The sequence below is a fragment of the Cydia amplana genome, chromosome 9 (genome assembly GCF_948474715.1).
Source record: "Cydia amplana chromosome 9, ilCydAmpl1.1, whole genome shotgun sequence".
NCBI lineage: Eukaryota > Metazoa > Arthropoda > Insecta > Lepidoptera > Tortricidae > Cydia > Cydia amplana.
Window position 1 is genome coordinate 11,147,861 of NC_086077.1, and position 20,365 is coordinate 11,168,225.

At 39.5% G+C, this 20,365-nt stretch overlaps 3 protein-coding genes across 3 annotated transcripts; all 3 read left to right on the forward strand.

The window, feature by feature from the left end:
* Positions 1–691: 691 nt before the first annotated feature.
* LOC134650840 (synaptic vesicle glycoprotein 2C-like) lies at positions 692–14,903 on the forward strand. The gene is made up of 8 exons (XM_063505772.1): positions 692–758; positions 1,023–1,184; positions 2,094–2,256; positions 2,685–2,806; positions 9,902–10,140; positions 12,414–12,550; positions 13,379–13,496; positions 14,733–14,903. The coding sequence occupies exons 1-8, from the start codon at positions 725–727 to the stop codon at positions 14,901–14,903; spliced, it is 1,146 nt and encodes a 381-aa protein (XP_063361842.1). The 5' UTR covers positions 692–724.
* On the forward strand, positions 4,946–9,260 carry LOC134651110 (uncharacterized protein K02A2.6-like). The gene has a single exon (XM_063506115.1). It carries the CDS (start codon positions 5,062–5,064, stop codon positions 9,253–9,255), a length of 4,194 nt encoding a protein of 1,397 aa, XP_063362185.1. The 5' UTR covers positions 4,946–5,061; the 3' UTR covers positions 9,256–9,260.
* A 245-nt stretch (positions 14,904–15,148) lies between the features above and the next one.
* LOC134650706 (uncharacterized) lies at positions 15,149–18,400 on the forward strand. The gene is made up of 3 exons (XM_063505640.1): positions 15,149–15,391; positions 15,983–16,110; positions 18,282–18,400. The coding sequence occupies exons 1-3, from the start codon at positions 15,243–15,245 to the stop codon at positions 18,359–18,361; spliced, it is 357 nt and encodes a 118-aa protein (XP_063361710.1). The 5' UTR covers positions 15,149–15,242; the 3' UTR covers positions 18,362–18,400.
* Positions 18,401–20,365: the final 1,965 nt, after the last annotated feature.

A 20,365-nucleotide genomic window follows, 5' to 3' on the forward strand; every position in this document is an offset into this window, starting at 1 on the left:
TTTCTTTTTTAGCCTTTTCAGTAATTGGACCGAAGTATGAAGATGAAGAAGATAGAAGGAAATCTTGAAAGATCTTGATTGGTTTAGGAGGTCGGTTCTTAAATTTTCAATGACATATTGGACATGATAGGAAATGAGTTTTTCCTATAGCTTACTTTACTCTTTGAGCTGATCGGTTCAAACCACTACCTATACTTATTTTACAATTTAAGGGATGGATTAAATCAAAATTCTGTTTAATTTTATTTTAACTCACAATGATAAAAAAAAAACAATATTTTATTTCTATATTAAATTCTTCACAAATAGAATCGATACTTTACCCCATATATATATTATACTACTCTTTGCTTTACCCTGTGGGATAGCCATAGATTTAGAATTTAAAAAAATCATCTTCTTTCACGTCATATGTGGTTGAATTCTGTCAAAATTCAATGAACGAAATTTAAAGTTAAAAAATATTATGTTTTTATAATGCAAGCTTAAGTTTGAAATAATAAACATATTTTAATGCATTGCTGTTCAATATATATCCCATTTAACGAACAAATTATTTGATTTGGTTTTTAACAGGTCAAAAAGCACGAGAATTTTAAATTTGTCATGAACATCTACTCAGAAGTCTGTAGATAATTAAGTGTTTGTGGTAAGGGCACTAATGCTTTGTAAACTGTATCGTGTGTTAACTACGGTAACGGGTGTTTGTCCGTTTCTAAATTAAATGACAACATTTGAAGAAGCGTATGAACTTACTGGTAAGAATTCCATACTTTACGAATTAGAATGAATAAATAATTTATAATGCAATGTCATATTATGAAATAAATAAATTTAAATCTGTAGTGTAGGTACAAGTAAATTAAGACACAATGATACTTAGAAAACTGTAAACGCTTAGAGAATATATTTATTGCGGTTCCGTTTAACAAGAGTAATGCCATGGTTTGCTGAAAGTGAAAGCCTGATAGGAGTGGTAGGAGTGATAGGTACCTACTTTAACAGCAGTTGAACGTTTCCAGGGCACGGTAGATTCAATTACCTAGCCTTGTTCACCAATGGGTTCGTCCTGCTCTACGTGACCGTAGAATGCCTGGGCCTGGGCTATGTGTTGAACACGGCGGACTGCGACTTGGACGTCACTATAGGACAGCGCGGCGCGATTTCTGCTGCTACATTCATAGGTAAGGCGTACGACAGTCACTTTACGCTTTGGTTTAATAAACCAAACGTGAAGTGACCCATTGAGGTGCGAGCCGGAGCATAAGGAACACTCAGGATCACAATAGTCTCTCTAGGTCTAATGTTATAGAACTCGTTAATTATTCCAGGGATGTTGCGAATATCCGCATCCGCAACCGCGGAACTTACGCATTATTTTCAACATCCGCATCTGCATCCGCATCCGCATAAAATCGATGCGGAGTTTAATGCGGATGCGGATGTGGAACAGGTCGGTACAGGAACGTCTTAGCATCGGCGTAAGTGCTAGACTGCTAGGTAATTTAGTCATTAGCCAAAAAAACCTATTAGAAATGAGCAGTCAAGCGTGAGTGGGACTTAATGTACGGAACCCTTGGAACGCGAGTCCGACTCGCACTTGGCCGGTTTTTTGAAGTAAAAATTACTAAAATGTAATATTTGACGTTTTTTATGTATCTATCTTGACATCCGCATCCTCATCCGCATCCGCGGATGTGAGCCTTTAAAAATCCGCATCTGCATCCGCATCCGCATGTCAAAAAATCGGCATCCGCAACATCCCTGGTACTTACGAATAAACAACGGCATGGCAATAAGTTGTGCGCACGGGTCTTCACTCTTCGTAAATAAGACCAACTACACAAGCCACACGCGATCGAGTAGGTACATGAACACCTCCAGCAACTGAGCTGAAGCAGTCCGCATGGCCGAAAGCAGCCAGCGGAGAGTAAAACTAAATACAGATAGGCAGGGCAAAAAAAATACGAACATAATGTCTTCATTTTATTCGATGATTTGAATTTGGTAGCCTTGCAAAGATAAAAAGACAAAATGCAATACGATTAGCGTATTGTATTAAAGAAAAATGTTTCACTTTTATTGATCGGAAGGTGTGGTGGCGCCAGCAATAGTGTGGGGGTACCTCGGTGACAAGTATGGGCGGCGTAAGACCATGCTGCCCGCGACCGTGCTGGCCGTCGTTTTCTCCTTGCTATCGTCTTTGTCTACGAACTTCTGGTCCATGTTCCTGCTACGAATTATCACTGGTACTCTGTAAGTCTGTAATACACGCCTAAGAAAATGGAAGATTGTGAGAAAGATTTGTTTAAAACGTAAGCTTTCAAGTAGCATCGATTTGAAACTTGTCCGAGTTGATATTTAACGACCTATAAGTAACATACGGCCGCAGCATGGTTCCATTTTTATCGCCTATTACTATGCCCGTCGCTTTAGCACTTACATACTTGTTAGAACGTGACAGACATGGTGACAAGCGATAAAAATGCGGCCGTGCTACCGCCGCTGTTAAATTTTTATATACTAATGCTAGTTTCTTCAAACAAAAACAAAAACGTCTCTTTTGACACTGACACATCTAATCCATATCGTTTCTAGATCTATAAATTGACCTAAGTATCTTAAAGTTAGATCGGGCAGTAAGTCTATTTAAATCTTGTAATCCAGGACTCTCGTCTCCTCAGTATTTCAGCTTCCTGTGCTACTGCGTACGTGTACCTGGGGGAGCTAACTTCGCCATCTAGACGCGCCGCGTCCATCGCATGGGGCTCGGCCTTTATCGCGGGTTCCTTTATCGCCATGCCCTGTAAGTACTCAACTTTTCTTTTGGACTTTTGGAATCACTACATAGTATAAAAAAAACAAAGTCGCTTCCCGCTGTCTGTCTGTCTGTCTGTATGTATGCTTATATCATGAAAACTACGCAACGGATTTTGATGCGGTTTTAATAGAGTGATTGATTCAAGAGGAAGGTTTATGTATAATTTGTTAACCCGTGCGAATCCGGGGCGGGTTGCTAGTATGATATTAAGAACCAGGCCACAGAATAAATAATAGTACGAATAGGTACGAAGACTCACTCTCTAACAAAACGCGTCTGTTACGATCAGCACAGATATGGCCGCTAGGTGGCGACAGCGCCACGCGCGGCTTATGGCTAGTAGCCACCAAAATTGGTGTGGGACGGATGTACTTTTAGCTACCTGTAGCAAAGCGACGAAATCGCGGATTGAGCCACGCCTGACCAGGCTCACAGAGGCGGAGATTAAATTAGCTGAAGTCATGTATACAACATGTACACTCAAGGAATTTATTTTTAAGGAATTTAATTAAAGTTATGTTCCATTTCGTGCCTTGTCACAATAAAAATAATGAGAGCCTTAGATCTCATATTATTGGCACTTTGACAAGGGGCCCGATTTGGATTTTGAAATAGACATCTATTAGATATCTTTTAGACATCACCAAGATAACGATAACGATATGTTTAAGATCTAACCTGTCAAATTTGACATTTGCGCGATTCTGGAGATACTCTTGAACGATTTCCACAGGATATGACTTAGAGAAGAAGTTAGAGATCCAATTCACATCTAATAGATATCTAACTCTATCTAACGTAAAAGTAAAAGTATTTACTTAGAAACAAAAATCTTAAATCTTAACCAACTGTACTTTAATAATACCTGTCTACTGATCCGAAAAATAATAGATAACAAAATCCACTCACAACTAAGTTTTATAACTAAATTTCAAAAAGGCTTACGACCCCTACGTAATTCTAACGACCTCTGTCTTCAACCAGCTAGAACTAAATGTGGCAAAAAAAATATTGGTTATGAAGGGGCACAGTTTTACAACAGCCTACCTAAAGATATTAAACAGTGCAAAAATCACAATATTTACAAACGAAAACTATTGGACTACGTAATTCATAATATCTAAATCCGGCCCTGGCGAACATTCCACATGGGAACAAAAGATAATGCACTATTATATTTAAAATATTGTCGCTCAACTTAACGTGCACATGTTTAGAGTTTAAAGTGCAATGCGGCTAAAGTGTAAATGTAAAATGACTTAGCAACAGTTTGGTAGTTCGTGAGAAATAATAAGCAACTTGTATTTAATTTGGACATACCCACATATTTATAAGAATATACTTATACAACTTCACTATAAGCATGTTCGTGTATCTATTTTTATATGTAATGTCTCGTAAATGACACGTTCTAGTTTTAATTAGTTATTTGTTATTAATTAATTTGTTAATAACCTGCATGCTCACTCATATTTTATGATTTATCTTGTATTTTCTCTATTTAAGTGAAATGTTAAATTTCTTTTTGAGAAAATAAAGTTTCTTTAACCACAAAAGTGACATTGGTTGCCCGAATTGCGCTGCAAAAGAGAACTAGTTGATATCTAAACTATAACGTATCTAGAATGGATCTAGTACGTGTCGCCTCTTGTGAATATCTTGAAGTTCGAATACGGCAGTAGGTAATAAATGGTGCAGAAATCATCAAAATCCTTAACTAACTTATAAAATACTACTTACTACTTACGTACGTACTTTAGTTAAATTGAAACGATCGCACAAGATAAGGACCTTAGGACGTTCCATTTCTGACCGCAGCTGCACTACTGGTAGGTATACTGAACGCGTCGCTACTGTTACTGTCAATTTCCATAGTAAAATGAACAGTAGTGCAGCTGCAGTTGGAAATGGACTGTCACCTTTCTAAAGTTTTTGCTTCGGTGTAGACAAATTAAATTTATGCGGATTTATCTTAAATGAGATTTCTTATTGGTCGGTCAAAATTAGAATTTACTACATTACAATACTTATATAAACCTTCCAAGCCAAGAAGTATAAATGACTTCTGTTGTATATGTATACGTAGCTATCTATAGCGGGTTCGGTGCCTCGACCCCTACTAACACTTTGCATAAATAAAGGTAGTGTAATATCAGCCGCCGTTAGTTTCACTCGTCCCCTGTCACATACCGAACAGTGGCGACGAATCTACCCGCGTTTATAAAAAAGTGAAAAGTATAATGTCTCATTTTGGAATTTTAACAAGTTTTGATCATAATACGGGAACGTGGCAGGTGTATAAAAATCGGTTGTCGCAATGGTTCATCGCGAACGATATAACCAAAGACAGCGACACGACAGGAGCGAAGCGGCGCGCGATTTTGTTGAGTGCACTCGGCGAGGCTACCTACAAGTTAGCGGCAGATTTAGCCTTGCCTAAATTATTACATGATTTGCCGTATGAAGATATTCACAAAATTTTGGATGCACACTTTTCTCCAAAACGCTGTGTTTTTGGTGAAAGATTTAAATTTTATTCAGCTGTGCAAAAGGAGGGTGAAAGTTACACGGAATGGGCTGCAAGACTGCGTGGACTGACGGAGCATTGCAGCTTTTCAAATCTCGAGGAAGCATTAAGGGACCGTTTTATAATGGGAATGCTATCCGGGAAGGAGCGCGAGAAGCTGTTTGCCTTAGAACCTGGCAAAGTGACCTTGGCGAAAGCGGTGGAGTTGGCGGAGAGCGTGCGCAGCGCACGCGCAGGAGCTGCCCCGGCCCAGGCCTCGTCGTCACCTGATCAACTGTTCAAGATCGCTACAAAACCTAGTGTTAGTGCTAATGCTAAAGTGAAGTGCGCGGTATGTGGTTTTAAAAATCACACCACAGAGCAGTGTCGGTTCGCTAACTACACTTGCAGGAAGTGTAACAAAAAGGGTCATCTGAATAGGATGTGCAAAAAAATTAATTATGTGGAAAACGAGAGTGTCGGTGAGAACGGCGATGACGGTGAGTTACTTAATATTCGTACTGTTAATGGGGAACCAATGACAGAAATAATTGACGTCAACGGGGTAAGAATGAAGTTTCAGTATGACTGCGGGTCAGCGGTTACCGCAATTTCGGAACAGGTGTATTTACAATATTTCGAACACGTGCCGTTATCCCAACCCAATAAGCGGTTACATACTTATATAGGCGGTAATATTTGTTGCGTAGGCATCGCCCCGTTAGTTTTTTCTTTTTGGGGTAAACCTCATACGTTTGACGTTCATGTCATCCGTAATGGTGGGCCACCAATTTTAGGTAGGGACTTTATGGCTCACTACGGTTTAGGAATTACCACACCCGTTCATTTTTGCGAATCGTCAAATAACTTTTTAGATATATTACAAAAACAATATCCCGCTGTTTTCTCTGACGAACTAGGCACTTTTAATAAATATAAAATAAAATTATTTTTAAAAAGTGACTCGAAGCCCATATTTTTTAAAGCGCGCCCAATGGCCTTCGCATTGCGCCAAAAAGTTGAAAACGAATTACAGCGATTAGTACGAGTAGGTATACTAAAACCGGTCGAGTACTCGGAGTACGCGTCGCCGGTAGTGCCGGTATTAAAACGCGATGGGTCTTTACGGCTTTGCGCAGATTATTCTGTCTCAATTAATAAACAGCTGTTAGTTGAACAGTACCCGTTACCCACTGCACAAGAGTTATTTACCAAATTGCATGGCGGACAGCAATTTAGTAAACTAGATCTCTCACAAGCGTACGCGCAGTGCGTTCTTGATGATGAATCTCAAAAACTCACTTGTATCAACACGCATAAAGGGCTATTTCTATATACCAGATTAGTATATGGCTTAGCAAGCGCGCCGGCTATTTTCCAGCGCGTTATGGAGTGCGTGCTGGCAGGTATGGACGGAGTTTTATGTATGTTAGACGACGTGTTGGTGACAGGAGCTAACAGGGAGGAGCATTTAACGAGGTTGCGGGCAGTACTTCAAAGACTGCAGGATGCCGGTCTAACCTTACAAAAAGCTAAGTGTGACTTTTTCAAGGACGAGTTAGAGTATTTAGGATACACTATAAACAAACACGGCTTGAAAAAGTCACCCAAAAAAGTTGATGCTATTGTAAATGCGCCTACCCCGACTAATGTTGCAAGCTTACAGTCATTTCTGGGCTTAGTAAACTACTATAGAAATTTCGTACCTAGTGCATCGTCACTACTTAGTCCGTTATACCAATTGTTACAGAAGGGGAGTAAATGGGTTTGGAATACTGAACATAACGACGCCTTTATGGCCATAAAAAAACATTTGAGTTCAGATCAGCTGTTGGCCCACTATAATCCAAACGCGACCATAATTTTGACCACGGATGCATCCCCTTACGGCCTTGGGGCTATTTTATCACTTATTGATGATGACGGCGTCGAACGTCCTGTGTCTTATGCTTCTCGAACGCTAAATGCCGCCGAGAAACGTTATTCCCAACTACAGAAAGAGGCCACGTCAATAATTTTCGGAGTCCGTCGTTTTCATCAATATTTGTATGGTAGGACGATTCCTTTTGTTTTGCGCACTGATCATAAGCCCCTAATATCAATATTCGGTCCATACAAAGGAATTCCAGAGGTGTCAGCAAACAGATTACAACGCTACGCTATGTTTCTATGTGCATATAATTACACAATAGAATACATACGTAGTGCTGATAACAGCGCTGACTACCTCTCCCGCGCAACCCTGCCCGGTGACTCATGCACCGGCTCGCAGTCGGGCCACGAAACCAGCGCAGGGGCAGAGTTTATTGACGATCGGGCTTCATATATTAACTTTGTCGTTGATGATACATTGCCGATCACATTCAACACTTTGCGTGAGGAATGTATTAGGGACTTAACTTTAAGGCAAGTGATAAAATATGTTCAAGACGGGTGGCCTAGGAAAATATCTGATTCAGATATACGGCCTTATTTTTTATGTAGGAACCAACTTTCAGTTGAGAACGGTTGTCTTATGCGAGGCCATAAAATAGTGATACCGTCAAGATTGCAGACAAAAATATTAGCTGAACTTCATAAATCACATTTAGGTATAGTCAAGTGCAAAGCGGAAGCACGGAGTAGGTTATGGTTCCCGGGCATAGATAAGGCAATTGAAAGTACTATTGGAAGTTGCCTTGTATGTTCGCAACTCCGGCCAACACCTCCCCGTGCGCCATTGGCTGTATGGCCCTACCCTCAGCAGGTTTTCTACAGAATACACACAGATATACTCGGACCGGTAAATAATAAGTCGTACTTAGTTGTCGTAGACGCCTATTCTAAATGGGTAGAAGTATATTTATTGAACAATACAACTTCGAATGCAATTATAGCTAAATTATATGACTTCATGTCAAGATTTGGTCTTATGCATACTCTGGTTAGTGATAATGGCACTTGTTTCTCGTCAAATGAGTTTGCGCATTTTTGTGCGGTAAATGGGATTTCCCATATAACTTCTCCCGCTTATAACCCGGCCAGTAATGGACAGGCGGAAAGCTTCGTAAAGGTGGTAAAAAAAGGTATACGAGCATGTTTACTGAGTAGTAGTGCAAAGGAAGTCGATCAAAATTTATTAAAATACCTATTCGACTATAGAAACTCAGTTCACACCACTACGGGCGTTTCGCCTGCCCAGCTGGTATTCGGGCGGAAACTTCGTTCGCGCCTGGATTTAATTATACCTAATGTACCTGCCGCCGCGCCGCCCTCACCTGACACTCTCGCTGACGTTGTAAATTATAAACAGTGTTTGCAGACTAAAGCATATGGTGGCACCAATAAGCAATGTTTCAAGCCGGGTGATAAAGTTATGTTTAAAAAGTATTTAAGTAACAGTAAATTTACATGGAATAGGGGTGTAGTAATTAAGAGATTGGGTAAAACTGTATACATTGTGCAAGACAGTGTAACTGCATTGCAATTAAAAAAACATAAAAATCAATTGGTAGCTTTTACAGGGACAGTGACAAACAACAAACAAAGTGGCACTATAGACAGAGACACGACTACTATTGAATCGACATCGGGTGACGACATTGACCTTTCTCTGTCTGAGCTATGCAGAGAGGAACCTGAGATGACTCGTCCAGAGACAGCAGAGCCACCACAGTCCCCCACTGTGGAGGGGAGCGGAACCACGCCGACATCTACTGCGACGACGCCACCAGACCTGCAGATAGGCGACGCCGCGCCGCCCACCGCGTCAGCTGATGACGGGGATCACGACGAGTTTTTTGAAGCACGAGAACAGAGCCACGGCACAGAAGGTGCACAAGATGCAGAGGCTCAACTCGAAGCCGTAAGTCCAAGTAGAACGGCTGGACAAATGTCGTTGCGTCCTGTCCCTAGGGTCGATTATAAACCGTTTTTTTGTATTATGTAATTTAGGTTATAAAACTATTAGGGGGAGATGTTGTATATGTATACGTAGCTATCTATAGCGGGTTCGGTGCCTCGACCCCTACTAACACTTTGCATAAATAAAGGTAGTGTAATATCAGCCGCCGTTAGTTTCACTCGTCCCCTGTCACATACCGAACAGTTTAGTTAGTGGTTTAGTTTTAAAAGAATAAGTTTTTGACTAAAATTTCATTTTTGGTACAAGCTTTTATCGCTGACTGTACTTTTCTTACGACAGACAACTAATACTCATCGAGACAATTCCAAAAACCCCTAACACAATTAGGTTGCGTTGTTTCATCACAGAGTTCCTATGGCAATATCCTGTCTCCATCATCAGATCAGCTTGATGATACCATTATATTGCATTGTCACTAGACTTACATATGTATGCAAATTTTCAGCTTCATCGGAAGTCGGAAAGTGGGTCAAATTAGCTTGCAAGATTTGACCCGTAAAAACATAGTTAAAACTACATATTTACATACATAGGTACATTGGAAGTTAAATAAAAGCTTATAAAAATGGTCAAAAGTTTGCCTCAAATTATTGGATTTAAAGTATTAGCTACACGATCGATAATGTAGCAAGCTCTATAATTTGATTGATTTTCTTCATATAACTTCTAGTATTCGCCTGGATTCTGTTGCCGCTAAAGTTCTCTGTCGGCGACGGCGCCCTTAAAATCGTGCCATGGCGGGTCCTGATGTGGGCGTACACACTCTGGGGCTCCACCGCCTGTGTCGGCATGGCCATCCTGCCCGAGAGCCCCTCCTACCTGCTGGCCACAAAGGGCGGCCCGGAAACCTTAGCAGTCTTGGCGAAGATCTATTCGTGGAACCAGAAAAAACCAGCCGCTGAGTACCCGGTAAGGTACCCCTATATAATGTTATTCATATTAATATTCATATTTATTATTAATAATGTACACATACCATGTACACGTACATCTACCATGTGTAATTTTAAGTGAAATTGTATATTGTGAGATAAATAAATCAAATCAAATCAAATCATACATTATTACACGTCAAATGTACAATCGGTGAAATAATAATCAAGCGAATTTACCAAAATAAAGGTATGAAAATTATTCGCAAATGTGTTCGATAAAAAAGAAAATAAAACTATAATTTGTACTATGTTTTACATTCCCAATATTTCATTCATGTCATATCATATAATAGGGTATTTTCCTACTAGTAAAATCAGCTTCTTTTTTAGAACTGTCAAAACGATTTGCTAATATGGAATTTATATGAAACATTACATCGTGACGTCACGGTCAACTAACCTACTTTTTATATTTTTATCCGATTTATTAAATAAGACTTGTGCTTAAAAATAACTACTATCTATGTTTTTCTAATAATATTCTGGTGCTTTATTTCATGCATGGTGTGAAATAATTTATTTTAAATACAGGAAATTGTCATAAAAGGCGTTGTCAATTAGCAATTTTTTTAATTTATTATAAAATGAATTATCATTTGATATAGTGGCTATTGCTAGGCAGAGTGATGGCAAGTGGACCAAAATATTGACGGATTGGTGGCCGCTTTCGGATGAAAGAAGCGCCTGGCGTCCGTTGGCTCGCTGGGTGGATGACGTTCGAAGTATCGCGGGGCACTAGCATGAGACTAGCACATGAGACTAGCACAGGACCGGGACAAGTGGCGTACACGAAGAGAGGCCTATGCTCAGCAGTGGGCGATCGAAGGCTAAAATTATGATGATGATGATGATAGTGGCTATTTATTCAGGACTAGCGCAGTTAATATGGCGCAATCTGAGATCAATTTATCAGGTCCTAACAGTGCCGGATTAACCAATAAGCAAAACAAGCACGTGCTTAGGGCACCACGTCTAGGGGGGCACCAAAAACGTAGGCAAAAAAACGCACAGGCTGCATTAGCATTGCAGTCTTGGAGGAGTATGTACCTAAGTACCTACAATATGAAACTTTTTGTACGTGTAGAAGTACCCATCTAATAACGAAGGGTCGTAGGAGTAAGAGAGTGAGAGTACGTAAGAACGTCTCCAGCATAGGCTTTTGATTTACCATACACGGGGGCCTCCTCAAGCTCATGACCAAAAAATCTTGCCGTCGGACTTGCGGCCAGACATAATTTACCGATTTTATAGCGAATTATGCTCTCATGCACGCCTGATTTGTCGGCCAGGCCAAGTGGCAGCATTATAGCCGCGATCCTGCGACGGGGCCCCGTGAAAGCCGAAACTAAAAGCATCCTATTCCTATCAAGTCGCGCTTTCGAGAGTCGTGATTAAATAGATTAAAGATTCCTTTCCAAGCCACTCTTTTGCAGTTTGGCGTTAGGTCTTATGCGAGGCCTTCTCCCTTAGGCCAAAGTCGATCTTATGACGGACGGATCGGACGCTCCGGACGTCCAGCCTTATGCGGAGCTAGGCCTTCGGCCTCGTCCAGTATAAAAATGTACAATTGTCTATCGAATTGCGTTTTTTCTATCGAAAAATTTTCCACTCGCTACGCTCGCGTTTCAAATTCCGTGATAAAATTATGTGACGGATTGAAAATGAACGTCAGTCAATTTACCAAGAAAATTCAATATAATCTTGATGACCCGAGGGAGAGGGGGCACCATGGTCTAGAAATGCTTAGGACACCAAAATATCTTAATCCGGCACTGGGTCCTAACATTAAGTTCAATAAGGCTTGTGTGGTGGATACTATAGTTCGTTTTTTTAGCATTAGAAAAACTTGTAAGAAGGTAAGCGATCTTGACATGTCTTTTAATTGAAAAACGCTTTTTAAAAATCAAAAACTATTATTTATGAAAGCAGAAGAATATAAATGATCGTATTAGATTCATAATTGTTACTTACATATTTGCCGTAACTTATTTTAAAAACGTGTTTTTCAATTAAAAGACACGTCAAGATTGTTTACCTTATTTCTAATGCTAAAACAAACGAACTATAGACGATATAACGCATATAAAGATATTCCATTAACAGCAACGAAAAAATTACACCTACTTTTCACACAAAACGCTTTTACCGAGATTTTAACCGAGATCGACATAAGCTTCGTAAGCAGGGTCACAGCCAAATTTAATTACTTACTATTTGTACCTAATTAAAACTGTTTTTTCCTTTCAGATAAAAGAGATAGATTGCCCTCCTATTAACAGTCCGAAATTTAAAGAAGCCATAGCGCGAATGAAATATATGATAAAGCCACCATTGCTGAGATGTGTTGTTTTAAGTCATGTCTGTAACTTCATGGTTTTTATGCAGTAAGTTACATTACATTTTTTTTATACCACGTCGGTGGCAAATAAGCATACGGCCCGCCTGATGGTAAGCAGTCACCGTAGCCTATGGATGCCTGCAACTCCAGAGGTGTTACATGCGCGTTGCCGACCCTTTAAAAACCTGTACAGTCAGCAGCAGGTTGCTAAGCGGGCGAGGTGCAATATTTCCTTGACACGCTCTTATTTTCTTAACAACAAAGTCGCGTCAAGATCATTTTGAACACCTGGCCCGCTTAGCAATTTCCGCTGCTACACTCTGTGAAATGTACATAAGTCTATTTTTTTATTCGGTAGACTGAAATGACAGTTAATAGTATGAACATGAAATGTCATTTCATACTATTAACTGTCATTTCAGTCTACCGAATAAAAAAATAGACTTTACATTCATAAAATTACATTTGAACTGACCGCACAACAGTAGCCCCTAGCCGCCCTAGCGATAATTTCTCGCGGTATTCCCTATTTCAACCTTTTTGATAATATCGATATAAACAGAAACATTGGCCAAACTGTGGTATCATTTGTGCAATCAATCTAAATAGTCCGCCTAATTTTGTAGAGTCTGTGCGGAAAGAGAAGAGTCGTGGAATGTATGGGGCCCAATACATTCCACGACTCTTCTCTTTCCGAACTGACTCTAACGTTCTTGGCGTTCAAAAGGTTAGGTAATAAGACTAATAAGTAGGATGTGGAAGCTGGTACGTACTTGTGTAGATTTTATAATGCCTGCTATGATGGGTCAGGGCAGCTGACAATGAAAAGCCAAAAATCGAATAAGTAATTTAAAATTAAGGTGTTCTTTTTCAGGAGTAATGCTTTTTATGTGTGGTTGCCACACATTGTGGACGAACTTTTGAGACACGGTCCGAAGAAGCCTGGCGTCAGCATGTGTCGAATTATGAACGAATTACACAGCAATATCGATGTACGTAGTTTATTTACACACAAGGTACATCCTTCCAAACAAAATGTATAATATTGCCAAACTGTATAGACCGCGAGCCACGAACAGATTTCAATGACCAATAGCCTCACGGGCGAAAACTCGTAAAGTGGTTATGGGCGATGTGCAATGACTTCTAGTGGACGTCAGCTGCCACTCCGTTGTTGGTGGGTTCAGGAATGACAGACACCGCCTCCCGTTTGATACTTACTTCGTCAGATGCTATTACGATTTTTTTAAATTGTCAGCCGGTTGTAATCGCAAAGAGGTCGCATGAAAATGTGAAAAACAACCTTTTTATGATAGCGACATCAAAATCATGCAATGGTGCATGTAGCATTCCATCAGGCGTTTCAATAAAGCAATCGCAAGCAGCAACCAGGAGGCGATGAATATACCTATATGCTCCTGGCTCGAGATCTAGTTTGTTGGCGAAGCAGTTTGTTGTTAAGTAGGCTAAGCAACAAGAAAGAGGAGAAATGCTTGGAACACAATTTTTGTCTCCGACTTTGGACTAGTTAGGAGGTGAACATATCAAAAGTCCTCGGCCGTAGCCCTTGAGCCGGGAAGAGGGTTTGAAGGCCCCATTTTTCGGTTTTTCACTTATATGTACCTACATGTTATGTCTTGGAAACTTTGCGTCTTAGCGACATGACAACTTACACAAAACGAACGCTGATTAAATTTGCTACAAGTTTAATTTAGTCAAGTTTTTCGATATATAGAATAATTTTCGAAATATCCTCTCTTGAAAGTTTATTTGGAGCTCTCAATTTTATCTTGATATCTACATCATTGAAGCTACTAAGCCATGTTTGGTATCGTTTTGGTATAAATTGGGGGTGCTGAATTCACCTCCTAACTAACTACTCCAAATAAAGTTACGAAGTCAAAAATTGTGATCCAAGCATTTTCCTCTATAACTTTTTTTTGAGCATTCGTTGCCTGACCTCAAGTTGGTCTTAGGGGCTTGTGAAAGATGCCGCGATGAGCCTGATAATATGCAATAGCAACCGTTTACTGCTGTTGTGTTAGAGTCTTCAAGCACTTAAGGCTTCGTCACACATGCGCGTTTTCCGGGCAGAGCGCGAGCAGGGCGCGCCGCTTTTACATATGAAACGCTCACGCCCCACCCGGAAAACGCGCCTGTGTGACGGAACCTTTATATTTATAGGTAGGCGCACTTGACTGATAATTGCAAACCTAAACATTTTGCAGTTAGTAATGGACGAATGTGTTCCGGTTCAGATGGAAAAACGCACGTACCCAATAGCGACAGTGGTCGGAATAATTACAGCCAATATATATGCAGTCATCGCTTTCGGGATGAAAAGAGGCTGGGGAAAAGCAATAGTGTACTGTAAGATGGTTTTTAAGCTTTTTTTGTAGTCGTTATACGTGTAAGTAGGTATTTTCGATATTTCACTGATACCTGTAAAATTTCTACCGATTTGTTTGTCCGTTAAAAGTTGAATGTTGGTGTCCTATTTGTCTTTATGCTTTCGGTGTAATCACGGGTGATCGGCAAAGGGCGAAGTCGGGTAAGTGGTATTTTCATGGGATTTGGGGACTTGGGGAGTATGATAGTTGAGTGAATTCACCACTAGTACCTACCTAATTACTTGACTGCGGCGCGTTTCGGTCGTGGATACACCCTTTGCAAAACAATCAATTTATAAGTTTAGGTTCTAATAAGGAATTATCATATGGGTTGTTGTAGGTGTCATCATGGGCACATGCGCCTTGTTGATTGTGTTGGCGGCGTTGCTGCCGCACTACATCGCGGGCATCGTGCTGTTCGTGCCGGGCGTGTGCGGCATCGCCGCCAACACCGTGCTGGCTGCAGCCGTGGTCGAGGTGTTCCCCACCAGCATGAGGTACGGTTGCAGCTAGCTCTTGTAGTTGTTCGGCTGACGGCGATGCTGCCGGGCCACATCGCAGGCGTCGTGCTCTTCGTGCCGGCCATCTGTGCCATCGCCGCCAACACAGTGCTGGTTGCAGCCGTGATCGCAGTGTTTTCTACCAGTTCAAGGTAGGTATTCTACAGATTAGAGGAATAGGAATAGGATAGAAAATATCGACATCTGTACTGCGTCGGCCGAAATGTATGATACCTGCAGATAGCTTTTTTTCCGTGTTTTAATCATAGGTATGAATTGAACTAATTGAAGGGATGTTTACAAAAACAACATAACTGACTACACTGGTTGACACCTGAAACGATTAACAATGTTCTTAAAAAAGTGTCAACCGCTCTAAGCAGTTATGTTGTTTTTTCTCTTTCATATTCTCATACTTAATCATAATCGCTGAGTATGGACATAGTTTGAAAATACCCTACTGTTCTAGCTGTCACTTAATACAGGCAGATCGAAAAGAAATACGTTTGTGAACTTCCCACTTATGCGATCAAATGACGGTTACTCAGAAAATAAGTACTTAAGTATATATAATTAATTTGTCCCCAGAGCCCTGGCGATGTGCACCCTCTTCATGATAGGGCGGCTGGGCGCGGCGGTAGGGTCTCATACGCTGGCGGAGGGACTAGAGAGAAATTGTATCGTCATAGTCCTGCTTATTACCATACTCACTACAGGTTAAGGTTGCTTCTATTCTTTTGAGCTGTAGAATTGAATATGAGTTGTAATAAGCTTCACTGAACTCCTGCGTAGCATGCCACCACTCCACTTATAGTAAAGAATGTTGCGGCGATCATTTGTTCTATTCACTGTTTGAGACCATGAGCGATCAAGTGGATGTGATTTGGTAATGACGGCTTTGCTTTGGCAGGAAAGCGTTTCTCGGAAAAAACAAACGTAAGTGAACGCTAGTGTGCGAAAACTATAAGGCTTTACATCCAAATAGTTTACGAGCAAAGAAAGTAAGAATAGTGGACGACCGCTTCATAATAAATATAAACGTAGTATTTCCGTATTTCTCTCTGGATATTTAATTTATGAAGAATATATTTTTTTACACAGTTTAAGGTAAAGGGCCCCTGTTTCGGCAGATTAAGGCTCTTGAGAGTTTGTATATTACCAAGCATTTTTTTTAAATATTACTAAGCATATCAACACCTTGAAAGCTTTTGAGTAAGTTATATTAGTTCTTTGTTAATAATTTAATGTATAAACTATAGGGTTTTAGTTGAAACTTTTTTTTATATGAATATTTTCGTGAACCTCTTATTTGGCTCCCATTTCGTGATACAAATTTAGCTCAGCTCCTAAGTTCGTGAATTCGTGTCCCCTGTTTCGTAATAAAGTTTTCTTAGAGTAATAGGTGATAATTTGCTGATAATCATTTTAAATTACCTACTTACGAGTAATTGTAAGGTCAAATTAAAAATAATATTGAAAAAAATAATAATTGAGAGCTAAGTATCTTAAAGCTTTTTGTACTCGTCGACTTTAATGGTTGAATTAAGACTTCGTAAACCATATGGGTACTTTAATACTTGATTAAAAACCGAAACTATATAAATAAAAAATTAAAAAAAAAAACTTTTTTTTGCCAAATATTTTATTTTTTACAAAAAAAATATCAACTATCTTTTACGTTAAATATAAACATACACAAAAATAAATCAAATAAATTGAATTATAAATAAAATTGTGCTAGTAGTTAACTTCTCAGATCCCAGTGGCTCCAATAGGAGTCGGAATTGTATGGATTTGAGAGGTCCTGGGAAATGAGGGGTTAATATGAGAAATTGAGAATATACGTGGAATATACCTTAAAAATTTAAACTCGGGTCACATTCAAACTCGTTTTATGAGAATTCTAGTGAAAAAAACATATACCGAATTTCGCTCATACGAAACTTCATGAAATACATTAATTGTTTTCTAATTTATTTTTTTAATTATCTTCGTTGTTATATTTAAAAACAAGCACTAAAAATGTATCTAGAAAATCCTTGATTCGTTAGTGGCACGAAACAGGAGACACACGAAAAATATAATGACCGCTATTTCGTGAGTCGATTTATTGCAATTTTAAGGTATTTCTATGCATATATTCAATCTTTTTTCTTATCAAATCAATTACTAAGGAACCCACAGAAACACTCCCAAAAACTTTTTTTCGAATAGGTTTAGCTTTTCCTTCCTATAAGCTTAACAAGTGAGAGCGCGCACTTTACGCCTAAAAAAAGTGCACGCATACAACACAGCTGTTCGCGGCCATCTGACAGTTTCGACCGTCGTATTACTCTCAGTTTAATCACTAAAATATTGGTTATTATTTTATTGAAGAGATTAAATAATACAGATTTTTTTCATATGTATAATTTGAATAAAAAATATTTGTATTCCTTATTATTTGCGCCAGAAACAAAACTAACGAAATAACGTACTAACACGAACTTGGGGCCCTTTACCTTATTGTATGTTAAACATAGTTATACCCCTTATTTTCAGGGTTTCTTAGTCAACTAGGAAGTTCCTAGTAGGAACCCTTATTTGATTACCTCTATGTTCCTCTATAAGAGTTATGGAGCGAAAAACAAATTCCATACAATTTTTAGCTCTTATAATAATTTTGGTATTCTTAGGAGCAGATCTGCTTTCTGCTACCATATACATATATGCAACCAAACATGTATTTATTCTATTATGATTGACATATAAATGATTTTTTTTGACAGGGGCATACGAAAGGTTAATAAATCGCTGTGTTAAAAATAATTTCTATAATGTTAAATATCTAGAGATGTAAATTGGGGCTACGTTACTTAATAATGTTCATGTTAAGTATCATCCCTAGTGACGGGGCTCCTGTTGTTCCTGTGGCCGGATAATGAAAAAGTAAGGGCTACGATGCAGGCGCAAAATTTCAACTATTGAAGACTACACCAATTGTATATTTGTAAAAATACTCTCTTGTAAATCATTAAATAAAAGAACTTAACTATATATTAATACACATATTTCACACTTATTGTTTTAGATCATTGAAATTATATTATATTTATGTAGGTACGAGATGGACGGACATAAATATTCGTAAGACTATTTAAAATGAAATAGAGTAATTTCTATAAAATTATGACGTATTCTGTGCTTTCAAAATCGCTGCCAACTTAGCTTGGTCTAACTCCATGCCAGATAAAATAACCTTACTTTATGTAAAAAAATGCATAGAGTCAGACCGAGAAAAGTCTGCAGCGATTTTGATAGCCCACGCAGTGCAAGTGTTATTTGAAATGTCAAACTTCTATGAAAATTTATGACGTGTAAATAACACTTGCACTGCGTGGGCTATCAAAATCGCTGCAGACTTTTCTTGGTCTAACTCTACCTAGGTACAATGTAAAAAAAACGCATAGATATTATCTTTTAGGTATTTTATTATAGTTAATACATTTTTGATAAGTTCTTTTCGTTAATTAGGTACACAGCTACACAGACGACATAAGAACTTTATTAAGTACGAGTAGTGCATTAGACAATTACGGGTTTAAATAATAAATATTGCTAGTTAGATAAATAGCATTATTTATTATTTAAACAGTCAGGACGCTAGCAATTATCATTATTTGTTATTATTTAAACAGTAAACACGGCATTTCTATCCCACGCCTATAATATTGCTGTCCCACTCGCGCAGTGGCATAGAACGCCGGCGTAATCGGTGGGACTGCAATGTGAGATAGAGATAGGACATGGTGGGACAGTGTACGAAGTTCTAGTGTCCTTACTTTACGTGACGAGAAACTACCTAGCTTCGCGGCCACAGACAAGACATCCTCTAGACTGAGCATAGTAACGCTACCCCCTCTGCCACTATATACGGTAGTTTTAGTCCATCTTCGAGTCAAAGTGTCAGAATCGCGTGCCGTGATTGGTCCGTGTCTTTGAACGGACCAATCACGGCACGGGACTCGCTCACCTCGTCCCCCGCACCCCAGTATTTTTGGCAGCATCGGTTTCATGAAATAAGGATTCCTAGTCTATGTTCGCGGCACTCGGCGGCTGTTTTCAGCAGTATGTTGTCAAAATGTCATACAAGCGCGGCAGTCAGCCACCAGGCTGTCCTCCGAGTCCTTGCTGCAGCAGTTTTCCGGGCAGAGCGGGCACATGGCGAGGAACTGCTTGGCCGCGAGGCACGTGTCGGCCGTCGACCAGCTCGCTATGGGAGAGTGCTGTCCAAAAAAATAAATAAACTATATATACCTATGTAAGTTTTTAGGGTTCCGTACCCAAAGGGTAAAAACGGGAGTACTTGGATGGGTGACCGTTTTTTTGCTTGTTTTGCTCTATTTTTTGTTGATGGTGCGGAACCCTCCGGGCGCGAGTCCGACTCGCACTTGGCCGGTTTTTCAACTAATAATCTACACTAGCTCAAATAAAGTTTAAAAAGTTTTACCGGTTTCAGCATAAATCAATATAATTTAAATTTTAAATTCTCATTTCATGGTTTACCCAAGTCTACCTTGTTTTGGACCCAAGTCTTACCTTGAACATTCTTGTCATTACGCAGAACAGAATATCAAATTCTATGCAGTCCATATATGTGCCTAGAAATCTTGGAACGATCGCCAAACACTCCGTCTGCGACGAAAAAGCAGCAAATTTTTTAGTGCACCAACATTAAGGGGCCCACTGATGGTCAGTCCGCCGGACGATTCGGCCTGTCAGTTAAATGCAAAAGGTGACAGCTCCGAACAAGTGACAGGCCGATATCGTCCGGTGGACGGATTATCAGTGGGTCCCTTTAGGTATAACATTATAGGTAATAAAAAGTATGCAGATATATACGTTAAGGTTTCCAGATCTGATATAGTACCTACATGTAAGACAATGTGTAAATTCAATAAACGGGTACTACGTAAGTACGTACGCTGCGAG